Source organism: Anguilla anguilla, chromosome 15 (genome assembly GCF_013347855.1).
Source record: "Anguilla anguilla isolate fAngAng1 chromosome 15, fAngAng1.pri, whole genome shotgun sequence".
NCBI lineage: Eukaryota > Metazoa > Chordata > Actinopteri > Anguilliformes > Anguillidae > Anguilla > Anguilla anguilla.
The window spans coordinates 28,215,916-28,237,555 of record NC_049215.1 but is presented as its reverse complement, the minus strand read 5'-3'; the positions used below and the strand labels follow the sequence as shown (position 1 = coordinate 28,237,555).

The window sequence follows — 21,640 nt, the reverse complement described above, 5'->3', positions numbered from 1 at the left end:
TATAAGACATTACGACATGTCTCTCAATTCTCTGCAAATGTAAAAAAATGCTTGTAGACTGTACAAAAGGGAAATAAATACAACCGTATAAACATATAAAGTTAAGTATTTTTTTTTTTTGCAAAATCAAATCTGCTGAGATGTGCTTAGAGACAGAAACCTTTGACACTAATTCATTTCACTGATATCAACAGTTATTTTTTATTCAATGAAGTTGTAATATAATTTTAAACTGACTGGACCAGACATCGAATGTGATTTATATAAGACAACAAGACGGAAATGTATTATTAGTTGAGAAATTTAATTACCCCCCTCTATATTGGTGCTGACTGGTGCCTTCAGACATTGAGGACATAGTTGGTGACTGGAAATATTTCATGTATTTAATACACTTGCTAAATTGAGTGTTCTGGAGGGTTCTATGAGGACAGTATACTTTGAAATTATCCATGAATCCTCTGTAGTTTTAAATCTTTTTTTTTAAATGCTAAAAAGCAACATGAACCAGAACGGCTGCATATCAGGCCCAGTCTCTGACTAAAAACCTTGGATGTCACATTTGACTCCTTGCTAACTCCTGAAGATATTTTTTACATCTTGGATATACAGTAGAGCATGTATACGGCCATGCCACTGAGACTGGATGGCTCATTAATCTCGCCTGGAAAACTGCGAGCCTTTTTCTGAGGAGCTCTCTCTTGCCCTTCACAGGCTGCATTTAAGGCTTTTGTAAAACTCAACTTTTAAAAACCTTTTTTTTTCATTATTTGTTTTAATCTTTTTATGTACCAACAAATTGTTACATTTTTATGACCTTTTTTTTGTGCATCAGTGTGCATTTTTTGTGCATTAGTGTTTTTAATGTGTTATTCCATTGTGAATTATTTTTGTGAATTTTACTGTATATTCCTTACTCATGTACCATGAAATTACAAACCTAATTTGGCCATTCCTTAGATGTACTGATGGATATACTGTACAATAGACAGCACAAATGACAGAAATAAACTATAACAGGTATGCTTATGATGTGACTTTTGCGCCTTGGCTAAATACAAGATGGGGCGTCTTTCCTTATTTTAGCATGCAGCACATTTTACATTTCGCTATTAAAATTTATCAGAGTAGCACAGCAGCTAAAGTGGCTGAGTCCACATGTTCATTTTTAGTCATGAATATTGTTTAATGCTAGGGAGAAAGGCTCATTGAATAGTTTTCTCAGTGCTCTGCAGCAATAGACATTTTCTGGGAATTTGAGTGAATTTTAGTAATTTGAGCGATTCTGGCAGGAAGGCTCTTTAGAATTAATTGGTCTGTTTCGAGCAACATTTTATTGTTGAAGTTGGACACTTGTCCGAAGAACAAGTGAATGTTCATAAATAGATTTTTGATTGTTAAGATACATCCTTGATTAAAAATTTTATACAAAATTCTATTGAAATTTTCGACAAAAAAACGTCAAGTCCTGTGGAGGCTGTTCCGACACCTCTGATTTTACTTTCACAGCAGCAGCTGTGAAGAGGGAAATCGCTGTATGGCTGAGGGGGCCTGTTCCTTTATTTTGGGATTGGCACTAAGCACTCAGGAGGGGAAGCTTTAAATGTGTGCGGAGGTACGGACACTTAGGGTGATGGAAAGCTGAGAGTGACGACCACTCTCAATCTTCCGGTCCATTTACCACGGCAACAAAAGCACAGCGGTTTATTCCCCGTTTAATCCCACAAAGGATTGATGTTACTATGGAAACCAGCTGAAAAATTGTTTAATTAAATAATGCAATGAAATATCCCGTCACCCATTGCACTAATACTACTAGTATAACATAAGTATGATAAAAATATTTTAGTATAACAAAATATTTTATTGACTTTTAAGGTCCAGCCAGGTCTTGCATATTTATTGCCACATCCTTAAACAAGTGTTAGAAATTATATCACAAAGAACGGACAGTAACACATATAGTGAAGGAGGCAGGTCTCCATAAAAAGAGGTTTTATTCATTTACACAATTTCCTGATCATGTGCTCTCTTGTAAAAGTTTACTGCAGTTAAGTGAACACATGCAGGACAAAAGACAATATTCAAAATGTCTGTGTTGAACAAGGCCACAGCCTGCTGTTAAACTTCAGTTTGACTTTGTCTTAATGTGCGATTTCAGTGTGGTACGTCAATTATTAAATTATTAAAATGCTGTTTCAATATATATGGCGCTTTTGAGGGAGTGTTTCTTGCATGCAGAAAGCCTTGCTGATTTATAATAATACACACACACATGCATGCACAAATATGCACAACATGCAAATTCAACAGTTCAATGTTGTATTGATCCACATTTTCTGATAGCATTTGCAGGCAATGCTTTCATATCTAATGTATTTGACTTTTCAAATTCACAGTCTCACAATCTAATTGCCTCACTGGATTGTAAAATTGGGTATCATCTATAAATAATGCATAAGACATAACAGACCTGATGATGAGGTTTCTGGAACCTAGACTGTAAACTGACCGAGTAAATATGTCAGTATACGGTGGGAGCAAATTCTGCTCCCACCATATTTTGAGACTCTCAATAAAACAGAACTTTATTGCATCACTGACATTTGGTCTCAGGAGACAATGATGGAGAACGCTCTGTGACTGGCCTGATAGGGTACAGCCCAACACGCAGAGAGAATAATGTTTCAGTGATGTGTGCATCTAGAACAGTGGTCTCCAACCCTGGTCCTGGAGAGCTACAGGGTCTGCTGGTTTTCATAGTGACTCTACACTTCGTGAATCAATTAGAGCAGTGATCACACAGTTAACTCAACTCACCTGATGTCTTGGGCCTCAACTGGGTGCTGATTTTAAGGTGAAAACAAAAACCAGCAGACTCTGTAGCTCTCCAGGACCAGGGTTGGAGACCATTGATCTAGACCAGTGGTGTCAAACTCGTGCCATGGAGGGCCGTGTGTATGCAGGTTTTCATTCCAGCCTCAGATCTTGATTATATAATTAGTTAAATTATTTGCTGAATTAGGGATGCAGGTTTGTGCACAATGGTGACCCGACGTCTATGGTGACCCGCATTGTCTAAATAAAAATTTTCTTATATTCTGTGCTTCAATGCAGTTAAACGCATATGGCTGAATGAGTAATTGGACTCAATTAAGGCAGCATTAATTGGTTGGAATGAAAACCTGCATACACACGGCCCTCCATGGCACGAGTTTGACACCACTGGGTTGAGGGGTTCCTTTTGCACCTGAACCTGGATCAGAATAAGCCTTTTTACACTTAAAGGCTGATGTCTGGATTAATGGCAAGCAATCTGCTCTTTAACCCTTTGAAAAGACGGTTTGTTTTTAGAATATCTTTTTCTAAATTTTAAATGACCAAAACCAGTGTTCTGGTAACTGAAGGCAATGGAGTTCTAGAAGTGACTGTCAGCATTAGAATGTTCAATTAAGAACATTCTAATCACATATTTGTGATCTTAAATGATTATGTTATCAAGAGCATTGGTATGAAAAAAACTCCTTGACTGGTTAACATTTAGCTGCCTATTAATCTCCTCTGCTTTATACCTATTATTTCCATTCAGTGTTACCATCTGTGCAACAGGACACGACCACAGGTCATCATTTTGTCAAGTCAGTCAAACTACCTTCAGCAGATTATTGCAAGCAATGTTTTACAAGTGCAAGCTAAACAGATTCTACAGTCTTTGATTCAGGACTAGCCTACTCATCGAATAACTCTGTGTACACCGCTGAAATATATGCAACGATTTATTTACAAAAAAGCTTGCCACCGCTGCAAATGTGCAAATTACGAGCTTTTCTACCATATTGCCCAAACCTAGTTGCAAAAAGATCGTTTGTCAGTACAGCTGATCTTCTTTAATAGGCCCACAATTAGCCTCACCTGGGAACATTCCAATCAATCCTGCACTCCATGCGCCCTAACGGTCTGCTCATAAAAATGTTGAATAAAGCTTATTAGGCAGAATATTTGTGAATAGGTTAAAAAAACTTACAAGGTATGCTCACATTGTTCATACATGCAATGTCAAATTATATTCTTTTGTGGGATGAATTTCGAATATTAAACAAACATTGGCTTCAGCACAATTATTTGAATATTTGAATTCTTTAGAACAGTTGGCACTGACAAATGAAATATCAAATATAAAAATAAAAAAACTATGTTCGGTCCAGGTCTGGTAAACAACCATATCATCGATATCAGTCTACAACACGCACACAATCGTGAATGAAAGAAAGTTCACAATTTCAGCCAGTGGTGGGATAATGTGTACTCTGTAAGTCCGCAGTACCTTGAGATGACTTGAGACGGGTGGGGGCGTCGGGTCCTTTAGGGGCAACTGTTTCCTCCTTCGCTGCTCCTCGGCGGTGTCGGGTCACACAAACATCCCACAGGGCGAGACTTGATTCTGGAGACACTGCCGCGAGGAAGCGACTGCGAAGCAGGTGACGGATTCTCCTGCACAGAACGCTGTTTCAGCTAGAGAAAGTTCCGCACCCGCGCAGAGATGCTGTGAGGACGGCGACGCAAGTTTGGTGTTTGGAACAGCTCACGCTTGGGAGCTATATCTCACATAATTCTCCTGTAACGGGCATTTTTGCTGGTGTGCGGGGACTGCTGGCGTTTGCGTTTATATTTGTTTATTTCCTCACTAAAACGCCGGCACAGACGAGATGCAACAGTCGACGGTCCCACCAACCGCCACTACCGTTCTCGACCCTGCAGGTAATATTTTGTTTTTAAGGAGCAAAAAAAAGGGGTAAACTTATTATTATTGCTTGACAATTGACCTTTAGTGAAGAGGTAATACCTATTTTGGAAGGATTAATTTGGAAGATAAAAATAATTCACCTATTGACTCTTGAATTAATTACATTTCCTGATCCCGTGTAGTTTTACTCTGGATAATTAGTTTTCGATGACAGTAATAAACAATTATAATAAGCTATTTTGAAACAATAAGGTCCAACAATATGGTGATAATGATGATGATGATAATAATAATAAAATAATAATAATAATAATTTGTTTAACTAATTTAATGTTGCAGATGTGAGAAACTGATTTTTTGTAGTATTGCGTGGCTAATGTTTCGAGCTTAATCAGCGGAGTTTATGACCTCGAGGAAAATGAGAAATAGTCCTTGTGTTCTGCAGTTGTACCCTGCAGTCTGTTTGTCGGAGTCTCTGTCATAGGACAACCTGCGGGTTCTGCCTGAATGTGCTTGTTTGTTTTCTTTGCTTGCTTGTTTCTTCGCTACACGGAATTTATTGCCCTGCCAAGCTCAACTGAATGTTGAAATATACTGTAATATAGTCATTCAGTGCCCCAACACTATATGAATGCATACTGTGATGCCTGGGGGGAGAGTACATGTGATCAACATCATGTGGAAATGTAGTGGTTTTCTGAGAAAAGTGATCGGACAATTTGAACCATGGGGTCTTTCAGTATGATTAACCCATCACCATTTCCATTGCCATTTACAAACAGGCTCTCACGCTATGCCTTGCAAAAGACATTGATTCTAGAGGGAATCAACAAAACTAAAAATCCTAATTGTGGTGATTTTGGCAAGAGTTTTAACAGGTGACAGGCTGATTCAGGTGCTATGAAGGCCACCTCACTGCATATCACTGGTGAGAATGATGGTAATAAAAGCGATGGTTAAGTGGTCTATTCAATGACCTGATACTGAATTAGCAAGCATTGTATATGGAGGTGTGAAGAAAGGAGAAGCAGAGAGATTGTAATGTGTAATAAGCAGAGGTGTGTTGCTGTCTGGGACTGTGTGTGTGTGATGTGTTTGATGCTGAATGTTTTATGACTTGAGGATGATGTGTGTGTCTGTGTGTGTGCCTGTCTGTGTTGGTGTGTGAGTCTGCATGTCTGTGGTGTGTGTGTGTTTGTGTGTCTGAGTGTGTATGTGCGTGCGTGCATGCAAGAGTGCGTGCATTTGTGTGTGTGTCTGTTGTGTGTGTGATAATGTGTATTGTTCTGTGTGTGCGTGTGATGATATGTATTCTCTGTGTGTGTATGTCTGTAGTGTGTGTTTCTGTGGTGTGTGGTAATGTGTATTGTTCAGTGTGTCTGTGGTGTGCATGCGTGTGTGTGTCTGTCTGTGGTGTGTGTGATAATGTGTATTGTTCAGTAGTACAGTGTGTGATGATGTGTTTGGTTATGTCCCTCCGCAGAGCAGTTTGTGAAGAGGCGCAGAACAGCCCTGTGGTTTACTGTTTCTCTGCTGCTCCTCTCTGTGGTGATCCTGGTGGTGGGCCTGGTGTCTGCCACACGCACCGGGAACGTGGCCGTAGCGGGACACTACCCTGGGATCATTGTAAGTCATAACTCTTCATCTCCTTCAACCACCCCCCCCCCCCCCGGCCCCTCCCCAACTGCCCCATCCAGAGGAAATTTCACAGCCAACTAGACAGACATTTCTCACCAGTCAGTGCATTGGGCTGTGGAGCATCTAGAGCTCAGTTATCACTGTAACCATTTCGTCCGATGCCACAGTCTGTAGGAGGGCTGCCCAAACCTGTTCCCAGAGATCAACCGTCCGTCCTGTAGGTTTTTCACTCCAACCCTGACACAGCTCACCTCATTCAACGAGCTGGAGATTTCTTTGAGCTGCTATAATTAGTAGAGTCAGGTGTGCCAAGTGAAATGAAAACCTACAGGACAGGTGATCTCCAGGAACAGGGTTGGGCAGCCCTGCTATAGACTGTGGCATCAGATGAACTGCGCCACAGGGATGAGATTTCTTTCACATTACATATGCATTTAATGTAAACTTTATTGTATCATATTTAAACTTAACCATCCACATACATCAAAAAGAAAAGCGAAATCCAAAAGAAAAAAAAAACAGAAAGGAATGACACCTTGTGTGAAAATCCATTTATCAGATATTTTCTAAGCAATTGACAAGGCTAACAAGCATGAACACTGATGATTACCTAATTGACACGCTTTATGCCCTAACTAATTTTAGAAGTCACCAGCAAGATTTAATTTCACTACATATAACTTTTTTACGTATACATTTTGTGGAAAACAAGTGTCCTCATGACAAAAGCCAGTGGAGGATCCAAGTTGCAGAATTTGAACTGACCATTCTCAAAATTAAGCCAGACTTATGTACAGGATATCAAGATGCTTATAGTTCAAAGGGACAATATGCCATACCCACATTAGCTGCTCAATAAGATCTCTGGCTGTTGAATGAGGTCTGCTTTGTTAGGGTTGGTGTGAAGACGTACAGTACACTTCAAGCAACTCCAAAGCAGCTTTCACAGCCTTTGATGGCCTTTCTGCACAATTATAAACATAAAACTGGTTTTATATTGCCAAAATAATGAATACAGCAAGTCCAAGGCATAAAATGCCTTTAATGAAGGGCTAGTTCATATAGAAACATTTTAAATTGGTTTTATATTGCGCTGGAACTTGAGTGCAGAGGTTCTGTGCACTGTAGAAAATTGTTTAGACCAAAAATACAAGTAAGCTTAACTGTTTTTAAATAAAAGTATAATCCTCACACAGCCTCTGGAGAAATGACATCTCTGTACAAACTGCTTTGGAATTACTTGAAATGTCTGGGGCCAACTGAAAACTGAAAATTAAAAAAAAAAAACCCCAGAAAGTGAACCATCACTTTCACATCGAGACATCACATGACCCTTCCCTCTGCTGTGATTGGGTGCATTTCCCTTTTCTCCTCAGCTGAGTTTTGGATCCTTCCTCGGGATTGTGGGAATTAACCTGGTGGAGAATCGGAGACCCATGGTGAGTAGTGTGACAGGGGGATTGAGTGCCCTTTTCTCTTTCTCTCAGCGATGCCATTGGCAATTTCTATTGCTTTGGATGGCCCACCCTATGAGATATGCCCTGCATGTGGAAACTGCCCTGTTCTGAGCTCTCCTGCGTGGATATCATTGTGTTAATTTGGTCACATGATCCAGGTGGCACACACGGATGGCTGTTTATCCAGGAATGATTGGACATGCACTCAGAAAAGCAAAAGAATTAGATTTGCATTGGCGACTAAGAGAGTCTTCCCATAATGCACGGCTGGTGCTCTGATGGCACCAGGACCACTCCGATTGTTATTAATTGCTGTCGAGTACAAACTGATCGAAGCGGTGTCAGTTTCACACTGTCACCATGACTACAGCGACATTGGACCAGAAGTCACTGTCCCTAGAAACCACTCAGGGTGTGACTGGGATATTGGAGCCCATGTGAAGCATTACGTTACATAACGGATGTTTTATCTGACGCTCTTATCCAGACCAACTTATGCAGTTTTTTCTGGGTAAATACATAGCATCCATTTATACAGCTGGATTTATACTGAATGCCTAAGCAATGCAGGTTAGTTCAAGGGTACAATGTCAGTGTCCTACCTGGGAAACGACAACCTTTCTGTTACAAGGCGAGTTGCTTACCATTATACTACACTGTTGCTGAAATGGGGGGCTATCAGTCTAGGTTAAACAGTGCAGGCTCAGTGGAAGTACTGCACATCCAGGTGAGAGACTACAAGCCCAGGCTACAGACTACAGGCACAGGTGAGTGAATATAGGCTCAAGTAAAAGACTTTGTGCCTACTCTGTACTTAGCACAGGGAATGAGAATTAGGATGGCAGGTGCATTGTGGGAAGGGTTTCGTGTGTGCCTGTGTAAGCGAGCCCGGCCTGGATACCCGGGATCAGGTGTGTTCTCTGCCTCCGTGTCTCATCTTAAATTTATGTCCTGAGGCCGACGGCGGCGCAGCTGCTGGGTTACAGTGAAACCGCACCCCGCTCTCCTCTTCCTCCCGCGATCATCTCCTCCATTATTCAGTCGCGGGGATCTGGGACGCGCGAGTGTGTCCGCGCATTAGTTGGCTGGCTGCTCAGAGAAGCCGCGCGGGTTGGGTACGGAGCGCCGGGGGGAGAGGGGGAGAGGGGGAGGGGGGGAGGGAGATGTGTGTAAATCCAGGTAACTAATGAAGTGCTCTCTAAACGAGGCTCTGCTCAGTCTGCGCCGGGCCGATAGCTGCTCTGCAGGAGCGTAATTCCCCCTCTTTAATCGCACGGCCCTGCCAAGCGCGGTTCCCATGGCGACGGGGCCGGCCCGCCCATGGCCGGGGCCCGGATGGGGGGGACCGCTGCGGCGGCGGCGGCAGCTCCCTGTCTCCGCGTGATTTAGGGGGGCCCGGATCTCTGCCATCTCTCCCAGTCCCGGCTTTAAAATTTAATCAGGGCGCTGCCGGCGGTTTTCGGAGTTGCGGGTGTCCGTAACGGAGCCGACTTTGTTTCTGCTCCGAGCCAGACCCCCCAGACCCCCCCCCGACCTCCCCCACGCCTGCACCGACTCCCATCTCATCTGCTCGCGACAGACAGTCGGGGTTTACGCGTTCGAACGTGCACACGAACCGGCAACCGCCCAGCTGCTCTGTGGGGGTCAGCGTGAGATTTAATCTAAGAGGAGCTGGCCGAGTTCCCTGGTTAGCGGGGATAAGGAAAAATGATGCCGAAGGAAACGTCAAACAGCCCTCAGTGGACACACGCAGGCTGCCTCACTGAGAGAGAAATAACAGCAAAGTCAGCGGCGTTCTTCGACGGTTCTCCTTGCGCGTGGCCGTCGTTTCATCCCAAGCGCTGTCGCTGAAATCCGCCTGCAGTTCTGCGTGTTTGGTGATTTAGTGACGTTTGCGCGGTTGGCGGCTCGTCCACCTGCTCGCTGATGGCTGTGTTTCAGAGCTCCTCGCCCTCTTGGTCACCTTGGGGCCCCTGTGACCGGACACTCGGCCCATATTTTAGGAGGAAGGGCCGGTTTGCTACCGGGCCTGTTTATAGCGGTGTCCGGTCCCGTCATCGATCACCTGACCGTTCCGCCGCGGTCGACCTTGAGGCTACGCTAGCCGTTGTGTTACGTTATGGTCTGGCTTGTGTTTTCGGAAAGAGTTATGCGCTGATCATCCAGGCTGCCTCATAGGGGCACGTGTGTGTGCATATGTGTATGTGTGTGTGTGTGTGTGAGAGTGTGTGTGTGTGTGTGTGTGTGTGTGTGTGGATGTGAGTGTGTGCGTGCGAGTGTGCATGTATGCGTGAGTATTTTCCTGTGTTTGTGTGTGTGTGTGTGTGTGCACGTGTGCGTGTATGCGTGAGTATTTGCTTGTGTTCATATCAGTGTGTGTGTGTGTATGTGTGTGTGTGTGTGCAGGGGGGGCTGGGGTTGGGCTGTTTACGAGCTAGCTGCTGCTGCTGCTGCTCAGATAACGTGAGCTAATGCTGCTGTCCAGATTCACTGACAGGGGTACTGTCACAGCACCACACAGAGTCATTTAAACGGTTCATTAATATGGATCAGTTGCAGAGCAAGCCCTAGTTCGTTACTAAAGTGATTATTGTGAGGGGCATTGATATCATTGATGACCTTGGCTGATTTGATTGCTAAAATTGTGATTTATTTGTGCAGTGTCATATTTCTTTGCTCTTGTTGGTTAAATATTGAAGCATAGTTGTAAAATGATACAGGGTCAGATCTATTTCCTGATGTTAGGTTTTTGTTAATACGTATATAGTTTTAGGTGTGGCTGGGGCGATTATATTAGACTAGGTCAAGAAGAGGTCAGAATGTTGTTTTGGACCTCAATAGCGTTAATTTTGATGGGTTTGAATGTGTGTTGGATTTGGTCAGAATGTCATCAGAGTGTTGAGTTAGGTCAGGATTGGGGTAGAGTGGTTGGGTTAGGCCAGGGTTTGGCTTAAATCAGGATTGGGAGAGGGGGGATTGGGATAGGTCAGGACTAGGGGTGGTGGGAGTTTGGATAGGGAGGGCATTGGAGGTTGGGGTTTGGATTCGGTCAGGATTGTGGGTGGTGGGGGTTGGGGTAAAATGGGATTGGGGGTTGGATGGGGAGGGTTGGGTTAGTTTGGGATTAGGAGTGGTGAGGAGGGTGGGTTAAATTGGGATCGAGGGTGGGGTGAGGAGGTCTGGATTGGTCGACATTGGGGGTGAGGGGGTTGGGTTTGGGTTGAGGGTGAGTCAGGGGGGGTTGTGTTTGGTCGCGATTGGGAGTTGGGTGGGGGGAGGGGGTTGGGAAAATCAGAATTTGGAGTGGGGGTTGCATTAGGGTGCGATCAGCGGCAGTAAGAGTACATACTGAGTCATGCTACATGGCACAGAACCCAGCTTTGCTCCTATTGGTCCAGAGGCAGGCTGCAGCGCGGGAGAGGGATGAGACGAGAGCATTTGGTGATGAAGTGATGAAGACCATAAAATCACTAGGCAATGAGATTTTGAAGGCCCATCTGTGATCTGCTGTCTTGGCCGGGCAGTATGTTTCCCCGTCGGAGTTGTGGTCAAATTTCTGTACAGCTGTCCAAGCAGCTGCTCTGTCTCCCAAATGACTCCGGGCTCAGATGGTTCAGCTTGGTGCTTACATGAGGAGGATCAGGCAATGTCTATATAGCACTCATTATTCATTTCAATATGCAGATGGTGACCATAACTAATGCCTTTTCATTAATAACTTTTTTTTTGTCCAAAACAAGATTTTATTGGCAACGTGTATTTTGTCAGTTGTATTATCCAAGCTATATTTATTAATTTTCTGTAATGTAGTTTAGGTATATTTCTGTCCAGTACGCCCAGACTTTATGCTTGCCAACAGTTCTGCATGTGCTGATTCTAGGTGCTGTGCTCTCACTATGAATATGAGTGTGTTTTTGAAGAGGCTGTGCTGTTTTGCATGTGTCATCTGTAGCTTGCGAACTTGGGTGCATTTAAAATAGTGGATTGAGTTTTTGTTGTATTTCATCAGGTACACCTGACTCCAAATCCGCCTGTGTCTCACTCTGTCCCTACATTAAAGATGTTAATAGCACCTGAGAAAGCAGGGCTTCAGAATTTCATGCATTCATCCGATTCAGTCTTTTAAGTGTAGAAGCTGCTCGAAAAAGAGTTCCATAAAAAAAGAAATGACCGTGTACAGCAAATAAATTAATGAAAGTATGAAACATGACAGATAGAAAATGACGGCTTTATTATTTTTGTAGGTGCTTTCACAACTGGGTGCTGCTTATTGCTGCGGCTTCTCTCGTCGCGAATCCCACTCCGCTGTCATTAAGTTGGCAGGTATGAAGTCGTATGCAATTAATATTCCAGTGCAGGCGAAAAAGCAATAATCCTGAACTCAGATTTAATCTGTATCTGTGGAATTTAAGGGTTTAATTCTGTGAAGCTGACTGCAGCAGCACCGTCAGATAAACCTTAAATTGGCACCTTCGCCAAAATGCACCTTGCAGGTTATTAAAGAACTCTGCCTTCTGATATGGTCCGAGATACAATCATTCCTTGTGAGAATAAAGAAATAAAAGCCCCTGGAATAAATAAAAAACAAACATTTTCAGGATCTTTGCTGTTTTAACAACATATTCAACATTCCACAATGTTATAATATACACACCTACTTGTGCATGCCCCCGAGTGTAAGGTATTCTAGACTGAATACAGCCATGTTTAAGTATTGCTGGATGGCAGCTCGATGGTGCAGTGCGTAGCACTTTTGCCCCAGCAAGAAGGTCCTGGGTTCAAATCGCACCGGAGCCTGTATTCATGTGCATTTCCTCCGGGTACTCCGGCTTCCTCCCACAGTCCAAAGACTTGCAAGTTAGGCTAAATGGAGACTCTGACTCTCTACTATGAGTGCGTGAGTGAATGCAATGGATTGGCAACCTGTCCAGAGTGTCTTCCTGCCTTTCGCCCAATGCATGCTGGGACAGGTTCCAGCATCCCTCCTGACCCTGACCGGGAATTAAACAGGTTAGATAATGGATGGATGAATGTAGACGAGTGGAAACATGCTGTCTACATTATGTCCATGAATGCCGATGTGTTCTTCATGTTTGTAAATGGTAAATGGACTGCATTTATATAGCGCTTTTATCCAAAGCACTTTACAATTGACGCCTCTCATTCGCCAGAGCAGTTAGGAGTTAGGTGTCTTGCTCAAGGACACTTCGACACGCCCTGGGTGGGGTTTGAACCGGCAACCCTCCGACTGCCGGACAACCGGTCTTACCTTTGTGTATTTTGCTGCCGACTGAGCTCTGTTTGTGCATTAGAAGTGCCGTCTTCACACTGCCGTGGCCTGTGTGTGTACTTGGTGACGGTGCTTGTGATGTGTCTGAGCTTGAGTGTATCGACAGGTTGTGTTCCTGCTGTGTCTCCGGGCCAAAGGCAGACTTTTAGCAAAGCTTCCCCTTCCGCAAACTGACCGTTGTTACAGCTTCACCTCGGACTGTGTGCCTCTCCGCTGTGGAAATATTTCCATTGTTACTATGGAAATGTGTGAAGTAGACTTGTGGGGAGTGGAGGGTGCACATCGATAAGTCACTCAGGCGTGAAATTCAGTGGTGGATAGAGGTCACGTTTAATCAGAGGAAGGGCCGGTGTCCGGGCAAGCACTGCGAGTCAGGAGAGAGGGAGGGAGGGAGGGAGGGAGGAAGAGATGGCGATGGAGAGATAGAGGGGGAGAACACATGAGAACCTTTAATGTTTCAGTCAGAGCCTGGCAAGATCGTGAGGGTGGGGGGGGGGGGGGGGGGGGCGTGGTATAGTTAGCTATCGTGGACTGTGTGTGTGTGGGGGGGGGGGGGGTCTGCTGTTCGCTGTAGCAGTCTGAAGCTGGCTGTAGAGAATGCAAAACAAACCTGTATCCCCCAAACTGCAGCAGAATTATGCAGTTATCTGCATAATCTGCAGTTATCTGCATTATCTGTTTTTTGTGCTTCCACAGAGCAGTTATTGGAGTATGAACTCCTTGACCTTTAACAAATAGTTTCAGTCATGGAAAAAAATATCTGAACTTGATTCGTAAAATCAACTAAGATACGTACATGTCACTAGATATCAGGTTGAGTCTGCTGACGTCATTGGGACCCAGGATTAAATGCCCCAAGGGACCGAAACAATATGGGTGTGATCAATACACTACTTGTTTTATTCTTTCATTACCTGTAATTTAACATGCAATTTGAGAGTGCATAAGAAAAGAGTATGCATTCTATTGGAAGAGGAGCTGGAATTGTTGTATGCACAACAGCTTTTTAAAAGAGCGTTCAGGAAATGAAGATACAAGAGGGTAAAACTCTGTGTCTCTCTCTCTGTTGTCTCTCCCCTAGCTTGTGTCATCCATCATCTTTGTCAGTATTGGCGTGGTCGCCGCCTTCTTCTGTGCTATTGTGAATGGGATCATTGCGGCTGAGTTTATCGTGAGTATCCCCTGGTCCTCTAGCGCCTCCTTGTGTCTGCTGGAGCCTGTCACGTAGACCCAATCACCACGGACCCTTCCCTACAAATCCCTCACGTCACCCTCTCACACACACACAGACGTACACACACGTACACACACGCGCACACGCACATGCACACACACACACATGCACATTCCCTCTGTGCTAATGAAACTGTCAGCGAAACGAATAGCCAATAGCAGAACGTAATCAGGCAAAAGTGTCGCTTCGGCCGCATGGGCAACCAGACCTGACTCACCACGATTACTCATCGCTCGCTTCAGAAGCCCAACCTTCTCTCCACCGGTGTCCTACCTGTGTCCTCCCTGTTTTCAGAAAGAGTGTAAATCAGTGAAATAACCCATTACCTCCTTTCTCCACTGATCCAATAAAGTCTTCACCGTTAAGCGACCTTAATCAAATAAAACTGGCCTTAACGGGAGGACATAGCAGGGTCACTGTGGGACGGTCACACCGCTCTGCAGGACCACTCACAGGGCTAATGCACTCCTCTGTACCGCCCCACCTCCAACACCCCTCTCTCTCTCTCTCTCTCTCTCTCTCCTCCTCTCTTTCCTCCCGCCTTTCCCGATCTCACCTCTCGCTGCAGGACAGGAGACCCCTGCTGGAGAACAGGTGTGAGTTCTACTCCAGTGGGTACGCCTATGACAACTACTACACGGAGGTGCGTCTGTCATCTTGCACACCAGTTTCCCTGTTTCACCAAGCAGGGTAACTGCGTTAGCTGGATAGCTGCACTGAGTAAAACCCGGAACCCTCCCGAATCTGGGGGTTAAAAGAGCTGTTCCGGGTTTTACTCTGCACATTTACCCAGCTAACCCAGTAATCCTGCTTTGTGAAATACCCACCAGCCCCTCGCTGCTACAGTGAGATGGGTACATGAAGATGGCCTACCAGAGACGTGCATTTGTATGGAGCCTGAGTAGTGACATTAGTGCATGATTTATATCTTGTACAAATTAATTTTAAAAAATCTAAATCAGTCACCTACTGGGCTCTGTACCAGCCCTGTGAGAAGAAAACAAATTATAATTCAGATGCATCCAAAACTGTAAATATCTAAAGATCTACACCCTGCACAATGTCAGAATAGCACCCACTAGTGGCAGAATGGTAAGTAGCCTAGTAGTGATGAATAGTTTTAGAAAGTATGTACACTACTGTGTATGACCAAAAGTATCTGGGCGCCCCTTGGTCTGGGGCTGTTTTTCATGGTTTGGGTTAGTACTCCTTAGATGGCTATTGCAGGACACTGCCAGATTCAATTAAATGCACTTAGCCAGTATAAAGGCATGTGCAATTCAATCAAACTTTAATGGCAATTAACAAACCAGCGGACATCCTGGCCCTCCAGGGCTGAAGTTTGATTGAGTCATATAACCCATTTGCTGGTGTGAAATGAAGGCAGCACATCTGGAACCGGTTAAATAATGTCTGACTGTTGGCACTTGCTGGTGACATCCCAGCCAAAAGGAATATATTCTGATGATTCTGGTGATCCTTTCTCCAGGTGACCTGCTACTCGTTCAACAGCAAGTGTAAGATCAGAGTGAAAACCAACACCTGCTACTGCTGTGACCTACATAGCTGTGAAAGGTGAGGGGGCAGGTAGACAGACAGACAGACAGATGGAGTCTGAGACAGACAGACCTGGGGTTACACAGAAAAGGGAAGTCTACAGTTTGGGGATGTGCAATTGTTGCCACCGGTGATTATCACATTTGATGGTCAGTCTCATCGACGTTTGGTGTATATTAGAGAGACACACGATTCGTCATCGTTGGCTATCGTAGTACTAGAGCCCATGGCCAAGACTTAAATTGCATTAAACTTTGACCCCGTCGCTGGTTCAGTTGTCATGACAACATTATGCTACATTCTCATCTCCTGTAAATCAATTATCTTTAGCTTTATTGCGCAAATGACTCCACTTTGGCAATGCTTTCTATTATTTTTTGTGATTACGACATCATCATTTTATGAGCGACAGCTTGCAGTAGAATGTTGGTGACAAAAATGTAGCGATATCCATCGGCCAATCATACATCGCCAAACTGCTGCCCTTAAGAGCCTGTGCATTAGTGCATGTGTGTATCTGAGTGAGGAGCGGTGTTGAGTCTCTTTCTCTCTCTGTGCACCTGCAGTCCGGACGACCACTCACATTATTACGAATACACGGGCGTGAACAGCTGCTCGGACGTGGTGCACCTCTACCGCCTCCTCTGGTCCTCAGTGGTACTGAACATCCTGGGCTTGCTGCTGGGCATCCTCACTGCAGCCGTACTGGGAGCGTTCAAAGACATCGTACGGACCTGCCGAGCACCTGCCCGCCTCCACAGACACCAGCCTGACCCCCACTCGTTACATTCGGGCTTAGAGCAGACACTCTTATCCAGAGTAACTTAGCACGGCTTACCATTTTTACACACCCTCCATTTAAACAGCTGGGTATCTACTGAAGCAATGCAGCTTAAGTACCTTTGTGTGCAATAGCAGTGCCCCCACCTGGCAGTCGAACCTTCAGCCTCTGTGTTACAAGCCCAGATCCCTGTCCATTATTACACACCTCCTACACAGGCAGGTGCCCCACCTCTGACACACATAACCCATAGCCAGTGGGGTAAAATCCAGGTTCATACAGTAAAAGGCATCCCTAATTTTTTGTTCCAGTGTATTTGCTAATTAACACAATTCTTCAGCTGGGTGGTAGAACTAATTAGTTAAATCAGCTGGCTCCTGGATTTTCCACCTCTGGCCTTGGCAGACAATTTAAATGGTCGACTCTGCAAGTGAGTGACAGTAAGTTTTTGGAGCCAGATGTTCAGTGAAATGAAAGACGCATCTTGACTGTCCCCCGTGTTCCTTTCTGCGTGCACAGAGCCCCGCCCCCCAGACATCGCCCAGCTTGGCTCCGCCTCCGCACATCCTGTACAATCCCACGCAGCATATGCTGACCTACGCTGGATTCTGCCCGTCCAATCAGGCGCTGCCCGCGTACCCAAACTACCCGCTGCCCATGCAGGTACCCACTCCATCCTTCCCGCTCCACCTGTTTACTCAGCCTTTTAAAGACCAGGTTTTTTTAGAATGTTTTTTTTTTTTTAATTTCAAGTCAGTGTTCTAGAACATCGCTTTCAATTACCAGCAGTGATTGTGACATCAGTGTCGGAATGTTCACTTTATGAACATTCTAGTCACATATATGTGGTCTTGCACCTTAAAGAGTTAACCCCCATACCATCCTGTCTCCATATAAAGGGCACCTGCCTCTCCAGGTGTCTGCCGCACGGGTAAACATTTGCAGTGAAGATGTTTGACATCCCTCAAGTTTTGGGTTAATGGGACACACACTGCAGGAATGTGCAGCCTAATAAAACAGCCGCTGGTACCAGACACATTTATTATTGCCAGCATCTCACAGATGTTGTTTCTGCTCTCAGCCTTTCTTCAAGAGTTATAGCATAAAGACACTGTCTAATTCTGAGCCTAATTCTGCCTCTTTCCCCCAGCACCATGGCAACTACCAGCCCCCGCCTCCGGCAGCACCGCCCGCCCCTGAGGCACCAGCGTCCCCATCCGAAGAGAGCCAGGCCCCCTCGCAGGCCTCATCCAGCTACATGCTGACCCCAAACGCACCCGTGCTTTATGGGATGTCTTACGGCCCCTGTGAGAAGCCCCCGCCCTACGCTTGCTGAGTGATCAGAATCTTTGATCCCTCTCCAGTGACGTGCCCCCCCCTCCCCCCACCCCTGTGGTCTCGTGGAGTGGAACCACGCACGAGCAGTTGGTGTGGCCGGTTCCCTCCTGAAGAAACCAAATCACCTTGGTAACATCGATACAGGGCATTCACCTTATTTAACCCTTTGAAGAGTAGGGTTTTTCAAAATTCTAAGTCCGCGTTTCACTATCGCTTTCAATCACCAGTAGTGATTTGTTACATCAGCATTAGATTGGTCAGTTAAGGATGTTCTAATCACATATTAGACTATGTGACCCCGTATACCTTAAAGGGTTAAAAGCATGCCTTGCCCCTGACTTGACCTGTTGGTTACACTTCAGCCATTTCAGTTACATATAACATTTCCATACATTTACCTTGCCAACAGGCGGCAGGGCCAACATTGGCCATCGACCAATTCAACAGTCAGTCATCAGTTTAATGTTCGTTTCGCCATCTATGCCATGGGGCTGCCACAGTGTACTTTATAGATGCATCACAGAAAAAATATTTTGTGAATATAAAGCATGATTGGTTACAACCGCTCGTCACTGAAGCCACAGACACACAATGTTGTAGGCAAAGCCCTTGGAGGACAAATCTTTCGTAATCCCACTTTTCACAGTTATTTCTCAAGTTTATTCAGGAACGTGGCCAACTTGCTCTACTCTGAAACCTGAGCTCAGTTTGGGAGAAAGAAGCTGCCTCTTCAGGTTTTTAAGTGTCCTGTGAGCTTCAGTCTCTCATACCACAGTTCCATGTCCTTCAGTCGATGCCAGACTTGTGTGTGGGTAAGACTATTAAACTGACAAAGGTGAAACTTAAAAATATCATTTAAGATTAGGCAGTGCTTTAGTCTGTAAAAATTTAGAACTTTAGAGTGAAATGTGTCTTAAACATCATCTTGAACTACAGAAGCATCTGCATATCATCTGAATGTAAAAAATAAGGAACCTTGCAACTGGTTAGAAATGGATTTTGAGTGAATCCTGTGTTTGCAATCACTTGGGACTCTTGTGTTCTGAGTTTTTGGTAATAGTGTGCTTGTGTGGAGTGCTTAAGTGCAGCGCCGGTATTTGGCTCTCATATGTGCTCAGTCCCCCCCCCTCCCCCCCCTTGTGTTCTGCTTTTAGTGTGCACTCATAGGCGCCCCCTGGTGGTGTACAGGTCCTGGTGATTACTCCTACCATCAGGCTCTGCAGAAGAACTCAAATGAAACAAACACCTCCTATGGACCATGCAGTGCCTAATTATTAATGGGCAAAAAAATAAATAAATGACATGTGGTTTTTAATTTGCTTCAAAATGGAAAAAAAAAGAAAAAAGTTTTCAATCACAAAACATTTTACAGCGCTTGTTTTCCAGTATTTTTCAACAGGTGTGTTATACATTGTGTTATACCATTTATAATGAAATCACTAGCAACTTATTGCATTTGAGTTATGGTGTTATGAGAACTTGAATGAATGAAGAACCTCTCTTCTGGAGGTCTTTAACTCTGGGGTTCCACTGTACTATCATCTGATGAGCGGCTATTAAACTAGAGTTCCACTTGTCCCTATCTCAACCACCACCTTTATTTCATTTCAAGCAGGGTTCCACTTAACCATTATATTTAAAAAAACCACATCACCCAGCAAACAGTGCACTGGGAGACTGACCAAGACAAAATATAAAATGAAGGTTAAAATATACAAAACGAAAGTAAAAAAAAAAACAGCAATTCAAACATTCTGAAAGGACAGTTTTACACAAGATAAACCATGATCTTCAACATTATATCTATAAACTCAAATACTAGTAACAAACAAACAGGGGTAAAAACAAAAATAATATATTTTTGGAATACTGTTGTCTTAGTGTTGAATACTGTACTTTAAAAAAAGGTTTAATGCCAGGAGAAGTGGCCAGGATAATTCAAAAGGTAAGTTTTGCTAAAAAGCATTGTGTACTCAAGTATTTACATATACAGTATATTACAGCACACTCCCCTCAGTAGCCTGTGTGAAACAGCATAGGCTCTATGTCTCTAATATAAATACATACACCCCTGCACCTCAGTGTGAAGCGTGGTCCTGCTGTACCTGATGACATCACCTGCATAGCCGAAGGCAGTGAAGGAGGGGGGGGCGGGCCACAGGAGTCTGAGGGGGGGGGCTTAACCGGTCACCGTTTGTAGAGGACAGTGGTTGGGGAATCTATCAGAAGACAGTGTTTGGAGGAGAACAGCAGAGTTTTGGGGGTGTGTGGGTTTCGTCAGGGGAGACGGTTTTTTTTTTTCGAGGGCAGTGGCAGTTACAGGGCCGGGCCCACCAGAGGGCAGGATTGCGACCGGATGTCGCTGTGCTTGTGGAGCGCCTCGTCTAAGTCCAGCGCCCGGCCGTTGAGGGTGGCCTCCATACAGCCCACGTAGAAGGCAGAGACTGGGGTGGACACCACAGGCACATCTGGAGGGAGGGGGGAGGGGGAAGACGGTTTGTCAAAGGTCAACCAAAATACACTTCCGGGCAGCGTATGTCGTATCCGTGCTGACATGCTAACCACAGCCACACAGCTAGCCACAGCATTCCCCTCGTGCTCTGCTCTGAATAGCGGTTCCAAGATCAGCTCAGGACAGCAGCGCGTGAAGGAAGCCATGACTGACCTCGTGTCAGTTCTCGTGTTCAGAACCTCCCTCCACCCGCAGCGGCAGCAGGTTTGGGCTCTAGACCCTGAGGGACGAGCCGGGCGCTGCCCTCACTCACTCACCTGGGAGACCTCCGAGGAAGATGCTGGTGGGAGAGGACAGGTCCGGGACAGCAGGCCCCTCCCCCTGCTCCGTCTGCCCCGCCTGCCCGTCCACCTCCAGCAGGGTCAGGTTACCGGCGATGGTCACGTTCACCAGGTGCGTCTCCGAGTCGCACAGGTAGGCGGGGAAGCTGGCCACCACCTCGCTGCCCGCCGAGACCAGGACGTACTGCAGGACGGCAGAGAGGTACGACAGCGCACGCACACATCGGAACATGCGTCAGAATGGCAATCAAACAGAGTCGCACGCAAATGCACACAGGCACACGCACTATAACACGCATCGCTATGACATGACAGAAAGGAGTGTACAAGCACACACAGGGACCTGCGTACTAGAGCGGTGCTTCTTTAACTGAAAAGCTACTACATTTCTTATGGGGGCCCAGATATAATAAGTATTTCTAATTTGGGTCCCACTGTTAACAAGTTTAACCTGTGTACTAGAGCATTTGATATGGAACAAGTTCTAGAGGATTAAAATAATTAAAATGGTCCTTGAATGTCAGTAAGAGAAAGATTTACTTGAACAAGGTGATGTCTGCTATGCAGTCTTATGAAATCTCATTTTTAAATTGTTAAATACATGCATTCATTCATTCATTCATTCAACTACCCCCTGTATATAAACATGCCCTTCTAAAAACCGCTTTTAACGGTTATTCACGGTCCAAGGTGTGAGCATCTATCAATGGGTTCATTGACTGAAACAGTCTGACAGTTTCTCCAGGTGCTGAATAAGCAGCACTGCACATTACACGTTTTGAGAGAAAAGAGTGAATGTAGAAACCCT

General features: G+C 45.0%; 2 protein-coding genes across 2 annotated transcripts in view; one reads left to right on the top strand and one right to left on the bottom strand.

Annotated features, from left to right (window-relative positions):
• Positions 1-4,008: 4,008 nt before the first annotated feature.
• LOC118214258 (transmembrane protein 255B) lies at positions 4,009-19,615 on the top strand. Its single transcript, XM_035394074.1, has 9 exons — positions 4,009-4,758; positions 6,228-6,370; positions 7,759-7,821; positions 14,211-14,300; positions 14,932-15,006; positions 15,853-15,938; positions 16,487-16,646; positions 17,221-17,364; positions 17,852-19,615. Exons 1-9 carry the CDS (start codon positions 4,707-4,709, stop codon positions 18,035-18,037), a joined length of 999 nt encoding a protein of 332 aa, XP_035249965.1. The 5' UTR covers positions 4,009-4,706; the 3' UTR covers positions 18,038-19,615.
• The window catches only part of gas6 (growth arrest-specific 6), a 19,664-nt gene continuing 17,357 nt past the window's right edge, over positions 19,334-21,640 (bottom strand). Inside the window, exons 14-15 of the mRNA XM_035394072.1 lie at positions 20,809-21,016; positions 19,334-20,507 (exon numbers count right to left, since the gene is read on the bottom strand). Of these exons, the coding sequence (XP_035249963.1) occupies positions 20,356-20,507; positions 20,809-21,016 (360 nt within the window). The 3' untranslated portion in view covers positions 19,334-20,355. The remainder of the gene's footprint in view (positions 20,508-20,808; positions 21,017-21,640) is intronic.